Source organism: Sitophilus oryzae, unplaced genomic scaffold (assembly GCF_002938485.1).
Source record: "Sitophilus oryzae breed Bouriz unplaced genomic scaffold, Soryzae_2.0 scaffold_682_pilon_pilon, whole genome shotgun sequence".
Lineage (NCBI taxonomy): Eukaryota > Metazoa > Arthropoda > Insecta > Coleoptera > Curculionidae > Sitophilus > Sitophilus oryzae.
The window spans coordinates 276,248-298,659 of NW_022147287.1; the positions used below are offsets into that span (position 1 = coordinate 276,248).

General features: G+C 32.9%; 1 protein-coding gene across 1 annotated transcript in view; it reads left to right on the plus strand.

Moving 5' to 3' along the window:
- LOC115888037 (nephrin-like) overlaps positions 1–22,412 on the plus strand; it is a 409,016-nt gene that overhangs the window by 158,529 nt on the left and 228,075 nt on the right. The window contains 2 exon segments of the mRNA XM_030907605.1: positions 18,477–18,587; positions 21,418–21,630. Of these exon segments, the coding sequence (XP_030763465.1) occupies positions 18,477–18,587; positions 21,418–21,630 (324 nt within the window).

Genomic DNA, 22,412 nt, shown 5'->3' on the forward strand with positions numbered 1-22,412 from the left:
AATACAGTTTACTCTCTGCAGAATAGGATTTCAAGAAAATATTTCGCATTTAATCTGCTTTGTATAGCCATATAAAAACGGCTTATTTTGTGAATAAATTTGCAGGCAAAAAATGATTTACAAATTCCAGCGGACATAGCTGGAGAAACCTTATCTTCTTCTTAACATTCGGTGAGATATTCTCTTGTTAAAGCGTCTAGATCGTGGTATTGGGTTCACAGAGCGTTAAAAATATGCCGCGCGGGACAAATTTGTGTGTGTATCATTTGGGAATTAACCAAGTTGATATTGCTAGACACTTAAATTTACATAAAAGTGTTGTGTGCAAACAGATTAATTTGTATAGAAGTCGTGGGACAACTGCCAATATACCCAAGCCCGGAGGACCCAAAAAAACAACTTTGGCGACAGATAAAAAAATAAGAAGATATTCACTTAGAAATCCATTTTGCACTGCGTAGGATATAAGGAACGAATATCCCTCTATTTCAATATCGGTTAGGTCCATTAGACGGCGTCCGAAACAGGCACAACTAAATGCCTGCCCGAAAGCCGTTTATTTCTAAAAAAATAGGCAGGCCCGACTACAATTTGCATTGGAACATGCAAATTGGACGTACAAGCAGTGGAAAGCAAGTACAATCTGTTTGGTTCGGATGGTATTAGGTGGGTGAGACGACCTGCCAATGAGAGGTTCCAATCCCAAGTACACCATACCCACCATAAAACACGGAGGTGGGAACGTTCGAGTTTGGGGTTGTTTTTCTGGGCATGGGATCGGGCCCCTTGTTCAAATAGATGGAATTATGGATCGTTATATGTATTTAAACATTTTGCAAGAAACAATGGTACCTTATGCTGAATTCTCTCTCCCTTTAACCTGGAAATTTATGCACGATAATGATCCGAAACACACTGCCAAACTTATTAAGGAATTTTTAACCGAGGAACAAGTTGAAGTGATCAAATGGCCATCTCAAAGCCCCGACCTGAACCCTGTATGAACCTATGGGGTCAACTAGAAGTCGATGTTAGGCGCAAAAACAGGGACAAATTTAAAAATAAAGATGTTTTGTTCGCTGCCCTATTACAAACCTGGAATAAAATATCCGGGGACGTAATAAAGAACTTGATTGAGTCTATGCCCAGAAGGTGCCAAGCAGTCATCAAAACTAAAGGATATGCAACCAAATACTGGGACTAGCGACTACAAATGTATAAAAAATACCAGTTTCTTCATTTTTGTCCTCATAGAAATATGTTTAATTTTTTCAAAATTTAAAAAAGGCTTTTCCCAAAAAAATATTGTGTGTATTTTTATGAGACACTTATCCTATGTATAAATATATATGCTTTATAAACATTTTCGTTCTTGTAAAAAAAGTGTAATTTTTTGGTATTTCTCTGCCTTATTGAGTTTTCGAATTGCTCCAAAAATTTTAATTCCGTTTATACTAAACAAATTACGAAAGTTTTTTGCGAAAAAAAAACTTTTTTTATATTGTTTGGTATATTTTTAAATTATTAAAATCTTTGTCGATTATAAGATTAATTTTACTTTAAAATTTAATTAGAATTTTAGAATTAGAATAAGTGGGAGGGGGGTTAATCTCTGCGACCTTAGAGATCTATTGTGTCCCCTTTTCTTGAGTTATAACTCATCATACAGTCCCAGGACTTCCTACGGAGACCCGTGTCCCTCACAGTCGAGGAGCTACGACCCAGGTCGGGTAGACGAAACGGTAGCTTGTATCGCCTGTTGGGTTTAGAGGTAGGAGGTAGGCTCCCGACCCTTGGAGGAGGTGGTAGCTTGTATGCCACTTGCGGAGGATGGTCTCACGCAAGTGTCAGCCACCTCTCCTGTAGTTCTCTTTGGGTTTGGCCCCTTAGAACTTTCATTGTTACTGTTCCCAGTGTCGCTAGGGGGTTTCCCCACAGCTTCACCGGGGAAGGGACAGTCGGTCCACTTCTACAGAGCCCCGCATGTAGAAGTAAGAGGTAAAATACAATGGGGTGCCCCCGGTGCCCCAAGGTTGAGGCTGTCCGTAGCCCCGCCCGGTATCGTTATATGTCTTGGTGCAATTCCCTGGCCACGACACTACAGTCAGGGACAAGACGATGAGTGAGATGCTTCTTAGACCAAGCCAAGTGCTAGAGGGGATTCCCCCAGCACCTGACCAGGAGCTTCCCCACCAACGACAAGGTCTTGCATCTCCTAGGGGAAGAAATTTAATTATAATTTTAAACGTTATTAAAAATAAAAACTAATGTATAACGTAACTATAGATTAAAATATTAGCTTAAAGAGAAATAGATAGTCATAGAAATTATTATTTTACAGTTTGAACAAGAACTCTTGTTCGAACATTTTCTCTAAAATAGATCATTAAATTTTGCCAAATGCAAATGGGATTATCATGGGAAAAAAGAATCGTGCCCTCAAAACCGCTCAATCTTCTCCCGGATTTAAGTACACCATTTCTCACTCTATCATTTCGCTAATCTCTACCAAAGAATTTGAAAGAGTTCAATCCTGCTTTATGTTCAAATGAAAAATCGGAAAGATTATGCTCTCAGAAATGGAAAGATGCTTTAAAGGAAAATGTGTACATTTCCAGAGTTTTTGTTAGAATGCACCGAAAATTTTTCATTTTTATCAGGCAGAATTATAGTGGAAAAAAGTTCCCCTAGTCCTCGATCGATCAGATTATTGTATTTATATTTAAATATTCACAGAAAGGAATATCATAAAAGGTATTAATGTATCAGATGATAACTATAAAGCAGTATTAATTTCTTTGTAATAATAATACGACATACGCATTAAATTTAAAAATGGGATATACCTAAAGCTGTAAATGGAAGATTATAATTTTATTTTTATAAATAAAAAATATAGACAAAGGAGTATCGACCCAATAGGATTATTCAATTTATTTTAAAAAACTCAAAATAGGCCAGTCAATCTGGAATTTGAGGTAGAAAAAATTAGTAACCAACCAATGTCAGCGGGAATGTGTATAAATAAATAAAATAAATAAATGCCTTTATTGTCAAAAAATTTTAAAATTTGTAGACAAAGCAAAAGTAAAAAAACAAAAGAGAATACAAAACAAGTGTACAAATTACATTGTCAGTCTTATTGTTTAAAATAAACATTTATAAATGTTTACAATGTCAGAGAATAAAAAAATAAAAATAAGATTCAAAAATATATTTAGTAAGTTTATAGTAAATATAGTAATAGCAAATATTAGACCAGTGTTTACAAGATCAAATTCGATTATCAAAATATAAATAATTTACAGCGTAGAAATAAACTTGTCTAAATAAGATTTCAATGGCTTTGCGAAATGAAGAAAATTATGTTATGGATTTGATTTCAAATAGCAGGTGTGCATTTTTTTCGAGTTGTATAATATTGAACGTTTAACTAACTCTGAGGGGTAGGTAGATAAAGATCTTGCTCCTCGTTCCTGAGTGGATAAGTGTGAGATGGCCTTTCTTGAGAAGCTGATACATGCTTACGTACGTTAGGCAAACGGATTCACATATAAATAAGGAAGGAAGAGTTAATATTTTTATTTTTTTTAAGTCCTGGCGATGAGTTCTGCTGTTTAGTCCCAGTGAATATCGAACAGCTCTCTTCTGGAGCTTGAAAATGCTGTCAAATTGAGTCGCAAAACACGTCCCCAGAATGGAAGGGCATATCTGAGGTGTGACTCAAAAAGTGCATAATAAACAGTTCTAGCCACTGACCAATTAAGCTCCTTAGAAACAGATCTTAATGCAAACCAGGCAGAGCTTAATTTTTTCGACAAAGCATCGATATGCATGTCCCATTTTAGAGAATTGTCTACAACAAGCCCTAAGAATTTTACAGATTTTACGACGTCAATGGTGGTGTTGTTTGGTACAAAAGGCTGCCGCGAGTTCTTATACAAAACAAAACTTTAGTTTTAGAAATGTTGAAACTCAGGAGGTTCGAATCGCACCAAGATTTAATGGTGATTAAGTCATTTGATATAATCTTATGAAGCGCCGTGACGTTCTTGTTGCTCCAAGCGAAGCTAGTGTTGTCCGCAAAAAGACATATTTTACCACTGATATTTGTTAGCAATGTCGTTAATGAAAAGAAGAAACAAAATAGGGCCTAGTATTGAGCCTTGAGGTACTCCACATTCTATTGGCTTGCTGGAAGACAACGTGGTATCCACCCTCACAAGTTGACTTGTGTTGCTCAGATACGACTTAAACCATTCGAGAGATATTCCCCTGAACCCATAGTGCTGCAGTTTATTAATTAGGATCTTATGATTTGCACAGTCGAACGCCTTAGAAAAATCACAGAAAATTGTTGCTGTAGAGTGATGGTTATTTAGGCTGGAGTAAACTTTATTAAGGAGGGAAAACATAGCGTCATTTGTGGACTTGTTGCTTAGAAATCCAAATTGATGTTCAGTAAGTATTTTGTACTTAAATAGAAAAGATACCAGCCTTTATTTAACCAACCTTTCTATGATCTTAGATAGCGTTGGAAGGAGTGCAATTGGGTGATAGTAAGTAGCTATCTGAAAAAAATAAAAAAGTTATAGAGGTGAACCAACTTCGATATTATTACGCACCCGGTATTATTACTCTTCAAAACAGCTAAAAAATACGTAGGTGGTGCCCCTTACAAGTGGGAGTCATACTGACATCCAATCAATCTTCATTGAAATATCGACGTTAGTTTTCTACGAAATTTCTACACCCTGTGTCTCCGACACAACGTATTTTCGGACATATATTTATACGAACTTTTTTACTTATTTCTCTCAGCAGAATATACTGCCGAAATTTCCCAAATACAATTCGGACCACCCTGTATATTAAACCCTGTGAAAAAAAAATGGATAAAAAGCGGATATTTTTTTCAATTCTTTCTCCATCGTCGAAGCCCATTTCCCGCCATTGACAAATTTTCCCTCGGCCCGACGTATTCGATTAACTTTTTCCCTCTCAAATATATTATGAGGAATAAGCTCACGCCCCGGGCCGATTTGTCATCCGTATCTAATGATCGTCGAGGTCAAAATTCGGCCCTCCATTCAACCTGATACTTTAAGTGGTCAGTTATTATGACAGCGCAATCATTCTCTCTGTGTGTGAGCGAACCCTAGATCATTAGAGTTTTGTGGATGTAGGAATACTTCTACAACACTGTTACTACTTCTACAGCGAGTTTTGCATACGAACGTCCTATAATAAGATTTTAAGGTTTAATTTAGATACAACCCTAACTTTTCTAGAATATAGTTATTTTTTATACAAGACGATAAAATGGTATTTTATCGTCGACCGGAAAAAAATAATTCACGAGCGATGAAATCGCGAGTGAATTAATTTCGGGAGACGATAATGCAATTTTATCGTCGTGTATAAAACAACATTTTTTTTTCCATAGCGAGTTACGTTTTAAAAAATATTCAGAAATTATTATTTCAAGGAATTTATTACGAGTAGAAAAAATATTGTGCTGGGTTGGCGTTGGTTTCTATGTAATTTGACAAATAAATAAAGCTGTCTCTTTAGTTGTCAGTTTTGAGTCAATATTTTTTAATTCTCTTTCGTGTCGATTGCTGATTGAATTGGAGCCAGAAATGGCTCAAAACGAAATAAGTAAATTACCAACAAATATTCAGGCTGAGGCGACAAACGCCATATCCAAACTACTTCCATTTAAATCCCGAATAACTTATGAAAAGGAATACAAAAATTTTCAAAAATGGAAGCTATTAAAAAACGTGCGAGAAGAAATAAAGTTCTTAACCTATCCTCGGTGTTAAAGTATCATTTAATATACCCTTGCTGTTAAAGTACTATATTATTTACTATGTTTGATAGATATAAGGCAATTTTAACAGTTACTATGAAAAAAATGATATTTTGAAAGACAACGGTATATGTTTGCAATTACATTTTAATTGTTTTTTTATCTATTACAATTTTATTTATATTTTTGATTTTTAGTTTTTTAATTTAACCTAACCTAACCTAACCTAACAATTCGGTATGTAATTTTTGATAGCGAATGATGGTATTACCAAAAATGTCATTTGCTATCAACTATACATATGTGTTATAAACTATTTTTTTAAATGAGATACCTTGTACAGGGTGTCCGATTTTGGTTGAATTCATACGGCATCGGCGATATTAGTAAAGATAGGAGGATGCGGTTTGCACAAACCTGTTCCACGTTTTTGTCAAACGGAAGATGCTGTAAACAAAATTTTCATAGCTCTCTTTGTTTCTCAGCTACACGGTCTTTTCGAAAATTTTGCAATTTTGGACAGCCCCCGTATCTCCGTTATTGTGGATGAAATCGAGAAGATGAAAACTGGTTCTTGTAGAACTTTTAACGTAGAATACAGTAGCATAGTCTGTTTCTCTACAAGAAAAATATTTTTAAAAATATAAGCTATTATTTAGTTATGTTTTTTTTTCAAATATAAAATAATATATATTATACATATGATTATAATATATATTTATAATATATATCTCGTATTTCAAAAAGGCTGTACTTAAACTGCCGTTAAACGGTAGCTTACTAAAATGCCGTTAATAGGTATGACATCGTTTATGTGACGGCTTTATGAAATATAGGAATTTTATTTTTAAGGACTAGCCAACGCTATCCACCCCACCAAATAACCAACTTAACCAACGCAACTAACCTCGACACTGATAAAAAATATAAAAAACAAATATAAATTAGTAAAAATCAACCAACCCCACCAAATAACCAACTAACCAATGAATTAACACCCTCCAAATAACCACGCTAACCAACCCGCCAAATAACTAAACCAATCCGACCAAAAAGTGTGAAACTAATGCAATAAGATCACGCTATAGGCAAAAAATATATAAAAAAGTCTTGGTCGGCGTGAGATTTGAACCACAGATCATCCCCTTACGAAGCGATAGCCTCAGCCACTGACCCACAGGTGCTCTTGCAAAAAGCTTAAGGCTAGGCATTACTTTCCGCCGACATGAACGAGATCACAATATCTATTAACGGCATTTTAGTAGGCTACCGTTTAACGGCTGTTTAAGTACATCGTTTCAAAAATCCCCAAAATCAGAAATTGAGAGCGGACAAATCCGGGAATCAGGGAGGCCATCATATGGGTCCATTGTGTCCCCAAAATATTTTGATGTGAGAAATAATAATTTAACAAAATTCAAATACTTTCAAAGTTGGGAGGTTAAGCCCCATCTTGCTGAAAGTATATTTCACGTAAATTAGCTAAAAGAATCTTACAAATAGCGGTAGAATACATAAAGCATTTATTAGTGGCTACCAAAATAAAACAAGAGACAGAAAGCAATATACTTTTAATAATTATTTAGTTTCTTATATTATCAATCATGGCCTACTAATAAATATGATATTTTAATAAAAACTTTTAAATATTGCAGTAAATAGTGAAAATAAATGTAGAGTGATATAGATTTTTGAGAAACTTATGGCAAGCCAGATCAAATAATTTATAAATATACAGGGTGTTTTATTTAAGAAAACATAACTTTAGTTCATATCTTTAAAAATATTATTTCCGTAGAATAACAAACTACGCGTCTGTATTCTACGTAAAAAGATCTATAATAAACAGTTTTCACCTTCTTGATACCTCTAACAATAACAGGGACACAGAGGGTGTTCCAAATTGCAAAGTTTCCAAAAAGACCCTGTAGCTCAGAAACTAAGAGGGCTATGAAAATTTCATTTACGGAATTTTACGATTGACAAAAAAGTGGGACAGGCTTGTGCAAACCGCACCCTTCTATCTTCACTAATAACAGAGATACCGTAAGATCCCAACTAAAATGGGACACCCTGTACAGTTGAATAATATTAAAATCAAATTTTCTCTGATTTTAAAAATATATCACAAATAATTAAATTAGTTTTTTTTTGTATCTAAAGCTACTATTACATTATAAATTTCTTTCTCAAAGATCTTTTAAAAAAAATATTCTAAGAAAAAATTTGACCGCAATGTGTTAATATACAATATTTTATAAAACCACACATACACTATCAAATTCTTTATAAAATATATTTTAAATGAAATAGTTGACAAGGAAAGTTGATAGTGTAATAGCTGCCTAAAACTGAACTGAAAAATCTGTGACAAAATTACTAATTTTATTTGATACTTGTCAAAAGTCAAAGTGAAAAAAACCATCTCAATAAGGCAAACATTTTTTTGTTAATTAAGCTAAAAAAAATATTTAATGAACGAGTTTTCTGAAGAATCCCTGTATTATATAGGCGTGGCGGTATCTACCATGCACGTATGGTCTAGCGAATGTATCCACGTCTGCGTCCGAAAGATAGATAAAAGTGATCCTAAGAGGCCGTTCTAAAACATAAAAATGACCCGGGGTTCGGATTCTCTTTGAGCCACCATTAAATCAGCGCAAAATCCACTAAAGGGTAACGGTTATGTCTAGAGATTTTTCTTAAGGCCAGTAGTCTTAAAGAGGAAAAATATCTTTCGAGATATCTGAATAAAGCATGATAAAATTACTGCTTTTATAAAAAGGAGCTTCAAAATATTTCACAAAATGTAAATAAAATTAATTTCTAATAATTACTTATTGGGTAGACCGCAAATAATTGGGTGTCCCAATTTTTGTGGGATGTTTTATGTCCCAAGATCAATGTCCTTGTTTATAATATTTAACTAGCGTTTACCCGCGACTTCGTTCGCGTCGAATTAACCATTTGTAATGGTGATGATAAAGCAAAGCAAGAATTTCCATTCACATACAAAGTGGATAAGATTTTCTCACATTTATGTCAGCATGAGAAAAAACAATATGGCGATATTATTATATAACTTGGTAATATTTGAGGGGTAGTTTCATCTCGTTGGAATTTGACTTTCGAAAAATCCGTTTGCCAAAAATAAGCTTTTTACGTCAAGCAGTTTAAGCAGAATCGTGTTTAATCAATTAGGCAAGTTCCTTTTTGAAACACCTTGTATGATTTTTTAAAAAATTTCAAAATATGTAAAAAAAAACAAAATAAATTATGCGTGTCCAAGCGTTTTTCCGAAAGGCTAACCGTTTTTTAAATAACAAATATTGTAATATTTGAGAGGCGTTTTCAACCTCTTGGAATTTGAAATTCGAGAAACCCCTCCTTATCGAACCTCTACACCTCACAGTCAATCCGTTTGCCAAAAATCAGCTTTAAACGTCAAGCAGTTTAAGCAGAATCATGATTACTCAATGGTCATATTTTATGAAACACCCTGTATAAATTTTTAAAAAATCTTAAAATATGTAAAACAACAAAATAAAATATACGTGTTTAAGAGTTTTTCCGAAAAACTCACCGGTTTTTAAATAAAAAATATTCTAATATTTGAGGGGTGGTTTCACCCCTTTAGAATTCAAGTTTCGAAAAATCCCTTCTTATCGAACCTCTACACCCTAAAGTCAATCCATTTTCCAAAAATCAGCTTTTTACGTCAAGCGCTTTAAGCAGGATCGTGATTAATCAATGACCAGATTTTTCGAAACACCCTGTATACATTTTTATAAAATCTTAAAATATGTAAAAAAACAAAATAAAATATACGTCTTCGTTTTTTTGGAAACTTGACCGTTTTTTAAATAAAAAATATTGTAATATTTGGGGGTGGTTTCACCCTCTTGGAACTGGAATTTCGAAAAATCCCTTCTTATCGAACTTCTACACCCTAGAATCAACCTGTATGCCAAAATTGAGTTTCTTACGTTGAGTGGTTTGAGCAGGATCGTGATTAATCAGTATGTCAGTCACTTAAGGATTTTATATATGAGTATAGATTATATCTATTTAGAAATATATTTGCATCATAATTAATTTTGTTAATATGCTTTTAATAGCATTCTACAAATATACACACACATATACATTTCATACACATATTAAAAATAAATACTATAATATTGATACATATAATATTTAATTAAAGTATTTGCATCGTGTGTTTATCGTTACTAAATATAATAATTATAAACGCAGTAATTGCGATCAGTTAGCAATTAATTATTAATTAATTAATTTTAACAACAGGATGTCACCAGTTTTTAATAAACTTATTTGCAAAATAAAAACACTAAATCACCACAATACACCAAAACACTTTTACTTTTACACTGGACGCGCGTTTCGCTAACCATGTTAGCATCATCAGCAGATGATTATAAACTAAAGTACAATCTAAGTTGAGCGTTTATATACTCGCCCAGTAGGCACCGAGTGGGCGTGGCAAAATCTAGCCAACCGAGTCAGAGTCAACTGAACGTAACAGTTAATTTCCGCCACTAGAGTACTAGGAACAAAGAACTTGAAGGAATTGGACCGTTGTCTCTGTTCATACTATGACATTTTAGATAGTATCACAGATTATACTGATTATAAACCACAACCAAATTATTCGTAAAAAATGATTTTTCCAGCCACCCTCGTTCCATTTGAATCTCTAATTATATCCATTTATCTACTAAACATAATGAAACAAAGATAGTTATTTTCCCGAAATCTTGTAATAAACCGAAGAACGTTGAACTAACGACATTTTTCTGTGTCCAGAAGATAGACAAAAAACGCTTCCAAGAAACCGCTTTGAAACATAAAAATGGCCGAGGGTTCGGATCTCTTTAAGCTTCTATTAAATCAGCGGGAAATCCACTAAATGGTAATGGTTATGACCTGAAATTTTCTTTCCCAGCTTAAGTCTCGGAAGGACGATGTATTTTTTGAGCGATTTGAATAAAACATCTTAACGATCTTTTTGTTATTCCGCTCGTTTTACGAGTCTTAAGACTGCGAAAGACTTCTTTCTTCCTGCCTGTAATAATACCGCTCGAAACAAAGTAGTCTATTATTTATGTTTTGCTTATGCATCTCCGGCCATTGTAGCTCCGTTTTTAGTCGTTAATTTTAATTAGAGTTTTCTCCAAAAATACTTTCGGGAAAATGGAAAATTACAGGTTTTTGTAATTACCTATTACTTAAATATTAATAAACCAATTATCAGAGGAGTTTGTTAATTAATAATAATAATAATAACGTTTATTAAACATTTTCTCTGGAAATTAAAACAGATATAAAATAGTACAGTACAATACAACATAATATGCTACTATATCTAATACACATTATCTAGTACAATTTAACTAAGACTATATTTAAATTTTAAGCTTTTAATCAAAATAAACGTTAAAAGAATTACCACAAAGTAATAGAATTACTTGTATGTGGAAAGGAATACAATTTAATTATGACAATATATAATGTTCACTGGCACTTATGAAAATTTATTTTGTATATTTTAAGTTAACTAGGTCATTAAATATATCTCTACCTCGATCAACCATCCATTTGCATACCCTTTTTTTAAAACCAGAGTAACTTTTAACATCCTTTAGGAAGGTTGGTAAGATGTTATATAATGGAGGTGCAAAAAACTTTGAAGATCTTTGTCCAACAGTTTTAGAGCATAAACTAGGATAAAACGCCTTATGTCTAGTTTCATATTCATGGTCAACATGTTCAATAGATATTTTCCCCTGATAAATTAATTTTAAAACATCTAGGCAGTATAGCTGACGTATATCCAGTAGATGCGCCTGCTTAAAGAGAACGTTTGAAGACAAAGTTTTCTTTTTATTGTAAATAATTTTTATGAACCATTTTTGAACAGAATACAAGCTCTTTAAATGACATTCAGCCGCACCACCCCGCCCTAGAATTCCATATGTCAAACGAGATTGTACAAGGGATGAGTACAGGATTCTAAGCTGTTTGACGTCCAAAAACTTTTCAAATAATTAAATTTCGGCAACAATCCTCGCAATTTTTAGTTACATTATTAATATGAATATTCCATTTAAGATGTTTGTCGATTGTAACCCCTAAATATTTTATAAAATCACATTCCGGTATTACATTATTATTGGTTATTTGTAATCTGTCCCAATCTGGTTCATTATTTTTATAAATAGAGAAGGATATATATTTGGTTTTGTCATAGTTTAATGTTAATTTGTTTTTGATAAACCAGGTATTTTTTTTTAGTGTAGTTCTTTATAATATATAAATAAATTTTTATGACTGTTAGGCTATGAGTATCCATGGCAGCAAGAATTTTTACTAACAAACAAATTTATTTTGACATTTAGTTATAAATGCTTAATAGTAACGCGGTCAAAAGTAAAGCAACATTCACATAATTCATTCCAAAGAAGGGTTTTAGCAAAAGTAAAGGCCAAAATAATTGTGCGAGGTTTATTTTATGTTTTTTTTTAAACATTTCTATGCTGGATTAGTCATGCCAAGAGGAATTCCAAAAGACTTGAAGCAAAGAGTTGCATTCATGGAAGATAACAAACAAGCCGATATTTCATGACAGTTTGTGTTACCCCGGTACAGTGTATCTAAAATAGTTTCATCGTATAATGACAGGGGACTCTTAGAAAAGTTGCCAAAATCGGGAAGGCCAAAGAAAACAAAAGTAATGACTGACAGACGCGTCAAAAGAATTGCTCAAAATGATCCTTGGAAGTCCGCACCTAGAATTATTGCCGAAATTACGGTTGGTATACGAACAGTACAAAGAAGATTAGTAGATACAAAGTTATTTAGTAGATGTCCAGCTAAAAAGCCGTTAGTTTCGGAAAGAAATAGAGCACCAAGGTTGGCATTCGCAGGTCGGCATTTAAACTGGACCGTCAATGACTGGAAAAAAGTTCTGTTCAGTGATGAAACGCGCTACAAAATATTCAATTCTGATGGAATGAGACGTATCTACAATTAAACACGGTAAAGGCAGTGTATTTTTATGGGGTTGTTTCTCATGGAATGGGATAGGCCCTATTCACTTTATTAATGACACGAAGGACCGATTTGTTTATAGGGATATCATGCAGAATATTATGCTTCCTTATGCAGAATAGGAAATGCCACTGCGTTTTATTTTCCAACAGGACAACGATCCAAAACATTCTTCACAAGTTGTTCAACAGTGGTTTAGGAAAAATGAGACGTTCGAGTTTTGCAATTGCCAGCACAATCCTCAGACCTTAACCCCATTGATAATCTCTGGGAAGAAGTAGAACGTCGTATTCGTACCCAAATGTTTCCAAATAAACAATCCTTGATAGATAAAATTAATGCAGTTTGGATAAATCTTCCAGAAAATGTCATTCAGAAGTTGATTGCTTCAATGCCGCGCCGTTGTCGGCAAGTTATTAATAATAATGGATATTCTATCAATTACTAATGTATTACTTTCAATTATTATTGTTCTTAAATGTGTTAAATATTTTTTGTTAAAATAAGACACAATAAAATCTGTTGAATACAATTTGTGGCTCTACTGTTGTCGCCCCTATTCTCATCAATTTTTATAATCATTATTATTTACCATTTTTAAACTGATTAATAGTACACCAAAATAGTACTAGTACTAAAATAGTACTATAGTAATAGTGTAAGGATAGTGTGTTAGTAACATAGCCGAAAATCACAACCTAATATTTTTTTTTATTCAAACATGAATAAAACTGAACTTTGTTGTTCTACTTTTGTCCGATAGTGTACATTAGGGTGGATCGAAAAATCGAAGTTTTGAAAATCGTTTTGGAATATTGGTATTAGAAAACTAATATCTATTTATAGTTTTTCAATTTTTTTTCATCTTCTACCCTCTACCGAGCTTTAAAAAAAGTAAAAAATACAAAAATATAAAGTTTTGATTTTTAGCCAAAATTTCAGGTAATAAGTAACTTTTGTAATTAGAAATAATATATCTTATTGAAATATGACTACTTACTGGTCAAACAATTTTTTTATAAATACCCAAATATTTACTCACTTTAACAAAGAGTTAAAAATGTGTCGAGCAGAGCACTTAGAGCCGTTTTTCGCTTGTTTAACAATATTTTATGTATTCAGTATTGTTAAACAACCCAGAACTCACCACGGGGAGGTAAATGCTCGGCGAGTTCAATCCCACCCTCCCTCGTCCATTTATTTTTGCTCATTTATTGATTGTAGTCTTTTTTTGACTCAAATTGTGGCATAAGTTTGAGCGAATCTATTTTTGTCTTTATAAAACTGTTTCTCTTTTGTATGCCTAGAACTGATAAAGATGCTTCGGTTACAAGTTTTACGTATCTCTCTACTGATTGAGTGTGACAGGGAAATGCAACGATGTCGATGATTGTTTCAGAAGAACTAAAAATCATATTTTTAAATCATCTACTTCCAAAGTTTGGAGCAATGGAGGACAAGTTATTTCATTTTTTTGCCAATCAATTAGATCAACATAGTCATATAGGGTTTGACCGTCAAGCTTTTGAAAAAGATGCCTAAGAGGTAACTCATTAGCGTGAAGCTGGCAGACCAATCTTTGTAAAAGGTGTCCTAATTTTAATTCTAATTGAGAAATTGCACCATTTTTTTCCTGTATTCACCACGGTTTGTCACATATGTTTACTGGTACTAGTTCTTCTAGGTCATATTCATTACTTTCTAAGAAGTTCACAATACCTGACAATACTTTGACAATTGCTTAGAGCCGATCCAGAACTGGGAACCCTGTTACCCAAAAATAGAGAGCCCGGCTCCTGAACTAAAGAAATATGTTCTTCAAGTACAGTTCTTCTGTGGGACATGCCTTCAATATTTTCAATACCATAGGTTTTATCCAAGGGTTTTATCTTTCCTTCCGTCAAAATAAACGGCCTTCAAAGTCTCCGAGGAGTTTTGCTTAAAATTGTTTCAGAAGTTGTGATTTTATCAAAAAGTTGTAATATTACTTTTTATTATTATAACCAAAAGTAACTTTTGGTAGGTATTCCAGATCGGCTATTAAAATTTTTTTTTTTCAATTTTAACAGCCGGTAAAGGGCAGAAGACGTGATTTAATCAAAAAATTTTAAATAAACTTTTTTATCAACATTACTAAAGGTAACTTTAGATAGGTATTCCAAATCGATTTTTCAAAAAAAACAATTTTTCATTTTTTAAGGGCTGGTAGAGGGCAGAAGATGTGATTTTATTAAAAAGTTGTAGTAACACTTTTTTATCAACATTACCAAAGGCAACTTTTCGTAGGCATTCCAAATCGATGTTTTAAAATTTTTAAAATTTTGAGATTTACGATCCACCCTAGTGTACATGTATCACTCTGTATCATCCATGCATCACTAAAAATGTATTGTTAAATGATATTCAGTGACTTATAATTTGCTTCTTTATCCGAATAAGTTAGAATCAGTTACCGTCTCTAAATTTCTTTTATGAAAGTTTGTCATAATTGCATAGCATATGATACTCTTTTTATTTCTGTAATTTGGTCTGGTTTATAAGGTTTATTTAGGTTTATCGTTTTAATTTAACTCCGGGCAATAACTTATGCTTTTAAATTACATAAAAATGAACCTGATATTTTTGGACATCTCTCAATTCGGCATTAAAAGAACTAATGTCTAAAAATCGCAAAATTTTAAAAAAACTTAAAAAAAAATATTTTTTAATTTTAAATAAGGATACCTATTATCGGCTATCTAGATGAAAAACGTCAATATTTTTAACCAATAGCAGCCGAATTAAAGAAATATATTTTGTATTTTAGTTATTTCTGGATGTGCTATTACGATTTTTAATGGACACAGTAAAAACGCAAGCGCTGCTGTATCGATTTGTTATTAATAATTAAACCAATGTTTATAGAATTATCAAAATAAAATATTTAATAAGCTACATTCCGAACAGAAACAATTTAAAGTTACGTGAACTAGCGGGAAAATGCATGTGTGCTTTTTATGATAGCTACACTGTTAATTATGCACTACTTAATAACGACTTTTTCCGCCGGCCAACTTTTTAAATTATTCCAGCGTACATTATTACAGTCTCACCTCAGTAAGTTTATAATAACCCTGAAGGGGCGTGGCCGAAAGCAATAGAAACTTATAATGTATACCGAAGTTTCGAACGGTTCTAACAAATATAATTGAGTGGCTCGAGAGTTTCAAGCTTGGGAAGTATTTTTTCTACGAACTTAAATTCGTCTAAGTGTTTTAGTGGTAGAGTTGTCTGAATTTTAATTTTGTTTGAATGTTTTGAAATTATTCAATTAGTAAAGAATTATTTGGAAATAACTATTACCTAACATATTATATTATTACTATTACTTCTTAGTTAAAATCCTCTACTGAGAGGCAGGAGACTCATACTCACAGTCTTGTATAAAAAAATTTTATTTAAAATTTGTACTATTTAAAAAAATCTAGGCAACATGTTTCGGGAATAACAATCCCATCTTCAGGCCCGGAAGCATTTAAGCAAAATGTACCATTATTTGGTCCATAATGTGATTTTCCTTGCTCTCATTGGTCGAGACTAAACGCTGGTGCGTTTTGCCAAACATGACTAAGATGCGGTACATTTTGCCACGTTAGTGTGAGGTATTCCAAACGCAGGTACATGTTGCCAAACTTTACTAAAACGTGGTGTGTTATGCCTGAGATCGAATGGCATTAACCTTTTCAATTGCCCTGAGAAAAATAAAAAAGAAATGACGGATTGATATGACAACTTCGCCAAAAACACGCCGCCGTTATACGCTTCTCTCAAGTAGTTTTCATTAGACAGACGTTGTTTTTGTGTGTTTGAATAAACTTTAGCATTTTTAATTGATATCTATCTTGACATCTGAAGGTTTGACGTATATTTTACCGGATCAACTTCGATACGGTGTAAAAGAAGTTTTGGTTTAAGGTAGCATTATTTATGCTGAACTAAAAACAGCAGAAGATTGCGACGCGACGCGACGCATGGATTTCATAATTTTCGCGACTAAATAAGTAGCCTGGATTGTACGGCGAACTTTTACTTTGTTCTTTCCGTATTGGATAGGCTGTATGGAGGTGGCTTTGGGACAAAAATCACGCAGTTTTCAAAGAAGATCGACCATTATTATACAGGGTGGCGCACCTCATTCGCCTCGGTTGATTAAACGGAAAGATGTAGAAACAAATGTTTTTATGGGTATATGTAGAGAAACATGTGCATAATTTAAAATTATTTTGGAATGTACAGGGTGTGTTAGAACTAAGATCCATACCAAAGTTATATTTTTTCTTATGGAACACCCGGTATTTTATTTCATTTTTGGATTCTTGGACATAAAATAAGGCATAAGGTTTAATATGTTTAGATGCTTTGGTTTTTGAGATATTTAAAGACATTTAAATATGCATGCTCTAATAAAAAAGTTTGTCAACACCCTGTACGTTACTTTTCAGAGTTTATTCTTGTGGTGACTTTGAAGCCAGAGAAATTATCTCTACTGAAACAATGTATTGCTTTCTTAAATGTATACAGGGTTGTCAAAAATTGCTGGTCTATTTTAAATATTTATTTTACATAAAAATTTCGTTATTTCTATGTATGACGCAATTTTTGAGACCCCTGTATACATTTAAGAAAGCAAAACATTGTTGTAGTAAAATTAGTTTCTTTAATAATGGTAGATTTTGCTTAAATGCGGCCCGGAAGCTAAAATGTTATAAATAAAAAACAATCAAAGTAAATCAAACATATGAACAAAGTCAAGAACAAAGTCAAGAACAAAGTCAAGTAACAAAACAATAAAATACTGGTAGTTATAGACTAAAAAGTCCCTTCTGCCCTTCTCCGTAGTTTAACGAGTAGTTTTGAGGCGTTTTTAAGAAATGAAAGTTAGTCGAGACAACCGGAGATGAGACAAAGGTAGACATGAAAATACTTGACCTGCTTTGGACAGTTTTCCGCATAGTGTAGTGGGTGTATTACAGTGTCATTTTCTATGCAGATAGATACGATCTCTCGTACGTAATTAAAAAGGCTCAGGCATAGTTGAATATCGAATTTATATCTTGAAATTTGGACCAAATTATACTGTTTAATTAGGTAGCCACAATCTATTTACAACTAGCCTATCGACTTTCGATCATTTCCAGGCTCACCCTACAAATGATTGAAACTGATAAAATAGAACTGGATAAATCTAAAAAGGTTGCAGTAGAATAGGCTACCTATTGGAGGAGCTACCTAAAAAATTTACTCTAATCTACAATCATTTGCATGTAATTCCGCGTATCTACATAGCTATTGTATCAAGTGGGGTTCTAAACTCCATTGAAACTTCGTTTAATAAACGATTAAGACTCGTGCTCTAACTGGCGACATATATTCGCGAATAGCAGCAGCAGGTAAAGCACAGATACTAAAAATGGGAAGATAACCAGCTGGTAATAAATAAGCTGTTGTTTATTAAATATGATTGTAAAATTTAAAATTAATTTTCTTTCCTTGGTGCTGGTTTCGGAAAAATTATGTTTAAGGTTATATTAACATATTCGTTTTGTTTCAGTTCCACCGAATAAACCCAAGATATATGACGTAAATGGAACTGAAGTAGGAGATCATGCTGGTCCGTACGAGGAAGGTGGAGATATGAAGCTGCAGTGCGTAGTGTCAGGAGGTAATTTCTACGATTTATTTTTTTTTTCTGTACTATAATTTTAATATTTTCTACAGTATGTCCCCGGATTTTATTTATTTAGCGTATGGCTTACATCACAGTATTTTAAGTGATAGGATACAGAATGGTATAAAAAACAAAAAAAATATATATATATATATATATATATATATATATATATATATATATATATATATATATATATATATATATATATATATATATATATATATATATATATATATATATATATATATATATATATATATATATATATAAAACTGCATAAACAAAGAAAAAAGATACATAACAAAAAAATAGGCTAATTCGTCTCATAAACAGTATCCAGTCGTAGTATATAATCAATTTCCTCCTGAGTAACCATAAGGAAATCCTCTGAGTTGCCCATATATGCTCTTATTGGGCAGTCTTGCACTATATGTTTGACAGTCTGCCTCCAAAGTCGCATGCGGCTGAAGGGACTTTTCCCCACCTATTTAGAGAGTCGGCACATTCCGCAGTTAGTTCTGATGCGGTTAAGAGTTGTCCATGTTCGACGGGGAAGGTCGAATCCTGCAGGTTTATTAATAACGTACGGTAGACCATGGTACATTGGAGCTGCCTCATTTTCCCATTTCTCTCTCCATCGCTCATTTATATCAAAATTATTTTGGTGCAGCTCATGTGCAGTCTTCAATTGAGTGTATCTTGATCGTTGTCGATTTCCCTGGATGTGTGGTACGTCATCATGGACTTGCAGCTGAGGGTTATTCATTATTTTATTAAACTTTCTGACCAAGGCATGTTCTCGGCGCAAATTGGGAGGAGCTATGTTGCTAAGAGTGGGCAGCCATACTGTAGGTGTTGGTCGAATTGTCCCTGATATAGTGCGCATAGTTTGGTTTAATTGAGTATCGACCATACGGGTGTGTTTGCTATTGATCCACACTGGAGCACAGTATTCTGCTACAGGATACACCAAACCCAGCGCATAGGATCTCAGGGTGGATACTGATGAGCCCCAAGTTGTGCTACATAATTTTTGAAGTATGTTGTTACGTGTTTTTAACTTTGCCGTCGTTCTTGTCAAGTGTTCTTTAAAACTAAGCGTCCTGTCCAGAGTAACACCGAGATATTTTGGATGTTTATTGTGAATGAGTAGTTTGTTGTCCATGTACACTCGCAATTCTCTCTTTGCCGTAAGTATTTCATCTTATTATTAAGATGAAATACTTAAAGAAGATTCAACCATATTTTTATGGTTTTTGTTTTGTGATTTTCTTTAAAACGGTATGGAAATTTGGAAAAGTATAAAAGGGATTAACCAATTTAGACCAAGCAAAAATTTTTATGTAGGATTCATTTTTCTCAAAATGTTAATAATATAAAAGTGTTTCCTCTTGTAAAGACAATCCGGCGACATACTGTATACAGAAATACTATAGATATATGGTACTTCGCCGTTTCAAAGTAACTAACCATTTTATTTCCACATTAAAAACATACTCATACCATTAAATTAGAACGATTTTGAATAATCAAAGCAGAATAAACAGTAATGTGCTATTACAGTTAAACAGAAAAAGCTGGTATTTCCTGCTTTGTTGTTTTGGCATTTTTGTAATTTCGAAGTTCACCTTTGAGAATTAAAGTTTACAAAGCTCGCGGGCGATGTACGTTCTAGAAATATTTTAACTGAATTTAATTATTCTTTTTTGACCTTATAATTGGTTAGTAGTTTATGTGTATTAATAGGAACATCGTGTTGTTTTTAGATTTTTTTTAAAATTTAGTTACATCTAACTACTCATTGAAATGCAAATTAAAAAAATATGCTTTTATACATAACTACCGTGTACCAGCGACTTCGTTCGCGTCGAAAATCATTTGTAATGGTGATGGTAAAGGCTGGATAAAATTTTCTCACGTTTATGTCAGCATGAGAAAAAACAATATGGCGATATTATTATATAACTTGGTAATACTTGAGGTGTAGTTTCATTTCGTTGGAATTTGACTTTCGAAAAACCCGTTTGCCAAAAATAAGTTTTTTTACGTCAAGCAGTTTAAGCAGAATCGTGGTTAAGAAATTACCCAACTTTTTGGAACACCCTGTATGATTTTTTAAAAAATTTCAAAATATGTAAAAAACCAAATAAATTATGGTTGTCTAAGCGTTTTCCCGAAAGACTAACCGTTTTTTAAATAACAAATATTGTAATATTTGAGGGGCGTTTTCACCCTCTTGGAATTTGAGATTCGAAAAACCCCTCCTTTTCGAATCTCTACATCCCACAGTCAATCCGTTTGCCAAAAATCAGCTTTAAACGTCAAGCGCAGTTTAAGTGATTACTCAATGGTCATATTTTATGAAACACCCTGTTTAAATTTATAAAAAATCTTAAAATATGTAAAACAACAAAATAAAATATACGTGTTTAAGGGTTTTTTCCGAACATTTTTCCTACCCCAGGAACATGTCTATGATTTTTTGGCAATTTTTTTTTAAATTTTGAATTTTTTGAAATATTTGTTTTTTATTTTTTAGTTGAAAAAAAAAATGTCTTGATCATAATGTGACAACATAGGTAAAGTGTGTATGGAAGCACCTAATCAACAATTTTGTTATAAATCGTTACTTAATCATTTACCTATCAACATTTATAATAACCCTGTTAATATTAGATTTTTTTCTTGTAATAATTATAATGGCCTGGCAATTGCACGGCAACATATTCTAATAATTAACATAATTTATTTTAAATTGTTTAATTCTTCTTTTATAATTATGGTGTCACATTCTCAACTTTAATTGCTCGAACCATTTCAGGCAAACCAACGCCAACAATAAGGTGGTGGAGAGAAGACAAACTGATCCAAACATCCACAACAACAAGGAACAGAGATTTAACGAACAGGCTGGCCAACCAACTGATCGTTCGCGGTCTTAAGAGAACCGACCAACACGTCAAGTTCACTTGCGAAGCGTCCAATCACAACTACAGTCTCCCTGTACGATCTTCGACCTCTATTGACATCTATTGTAAGTAGATTTTGATATTTTTATTTCTATCGTAATGGTCGATTAATATAAAAGAGCAGCATTTCAAATATTGTAAAATAATCTACAATTAAACATGTAGCTATTAAAACAAAAATTAAAGGAATTAACTTAAATCTGACAGTAGTGACACCTGTGGTGATATGTATTGTGTTTAAACGTTAAGTGCGCGACGTTACTACTCTGCGATGGTAATGGGCATTACAATATTATTTCTAGTGAATCGGATCACACGATGCAATTTTTCGAATCGACTCCTCTGATTTGTTCATTTAAATAAACCCCACATGATTCCACATTTTACATGTAATACAGTATAAATATTTTCTTGCAAATAACTTTCTTATCACTTGCATTTTGTACCCATAATGTTTGTTTAAGGCTCTAGTTCGAGTCCAAATATTGTTGATCAACTCTATAAATACACTTACTGTAGCGTTTTTTTTTAAACATTACCACTGCGAACGGCAGCTTTTCATCGGAGAGCAGTCGTGAGTAAGGTATTTCACTGGAAAGAACTAATTAATAACAATAAACAAAAAAAATAGATATTGGGCGCCAGGCATGTACAGAGAAAGAAAACACAGTTGTTTATTACTTAAAACTAGTGACTATATTCATTCATGATGTATCCTGATGGTAAATAGCATTGTACAATTTTAATAATTATTATAGTGGTTATATGTCAACGAAAGTGGTGTTAAAATTGTACTAAATATCTATGAAAACAACTATGATAAAATACAAGACATGTAAAGCTTAAG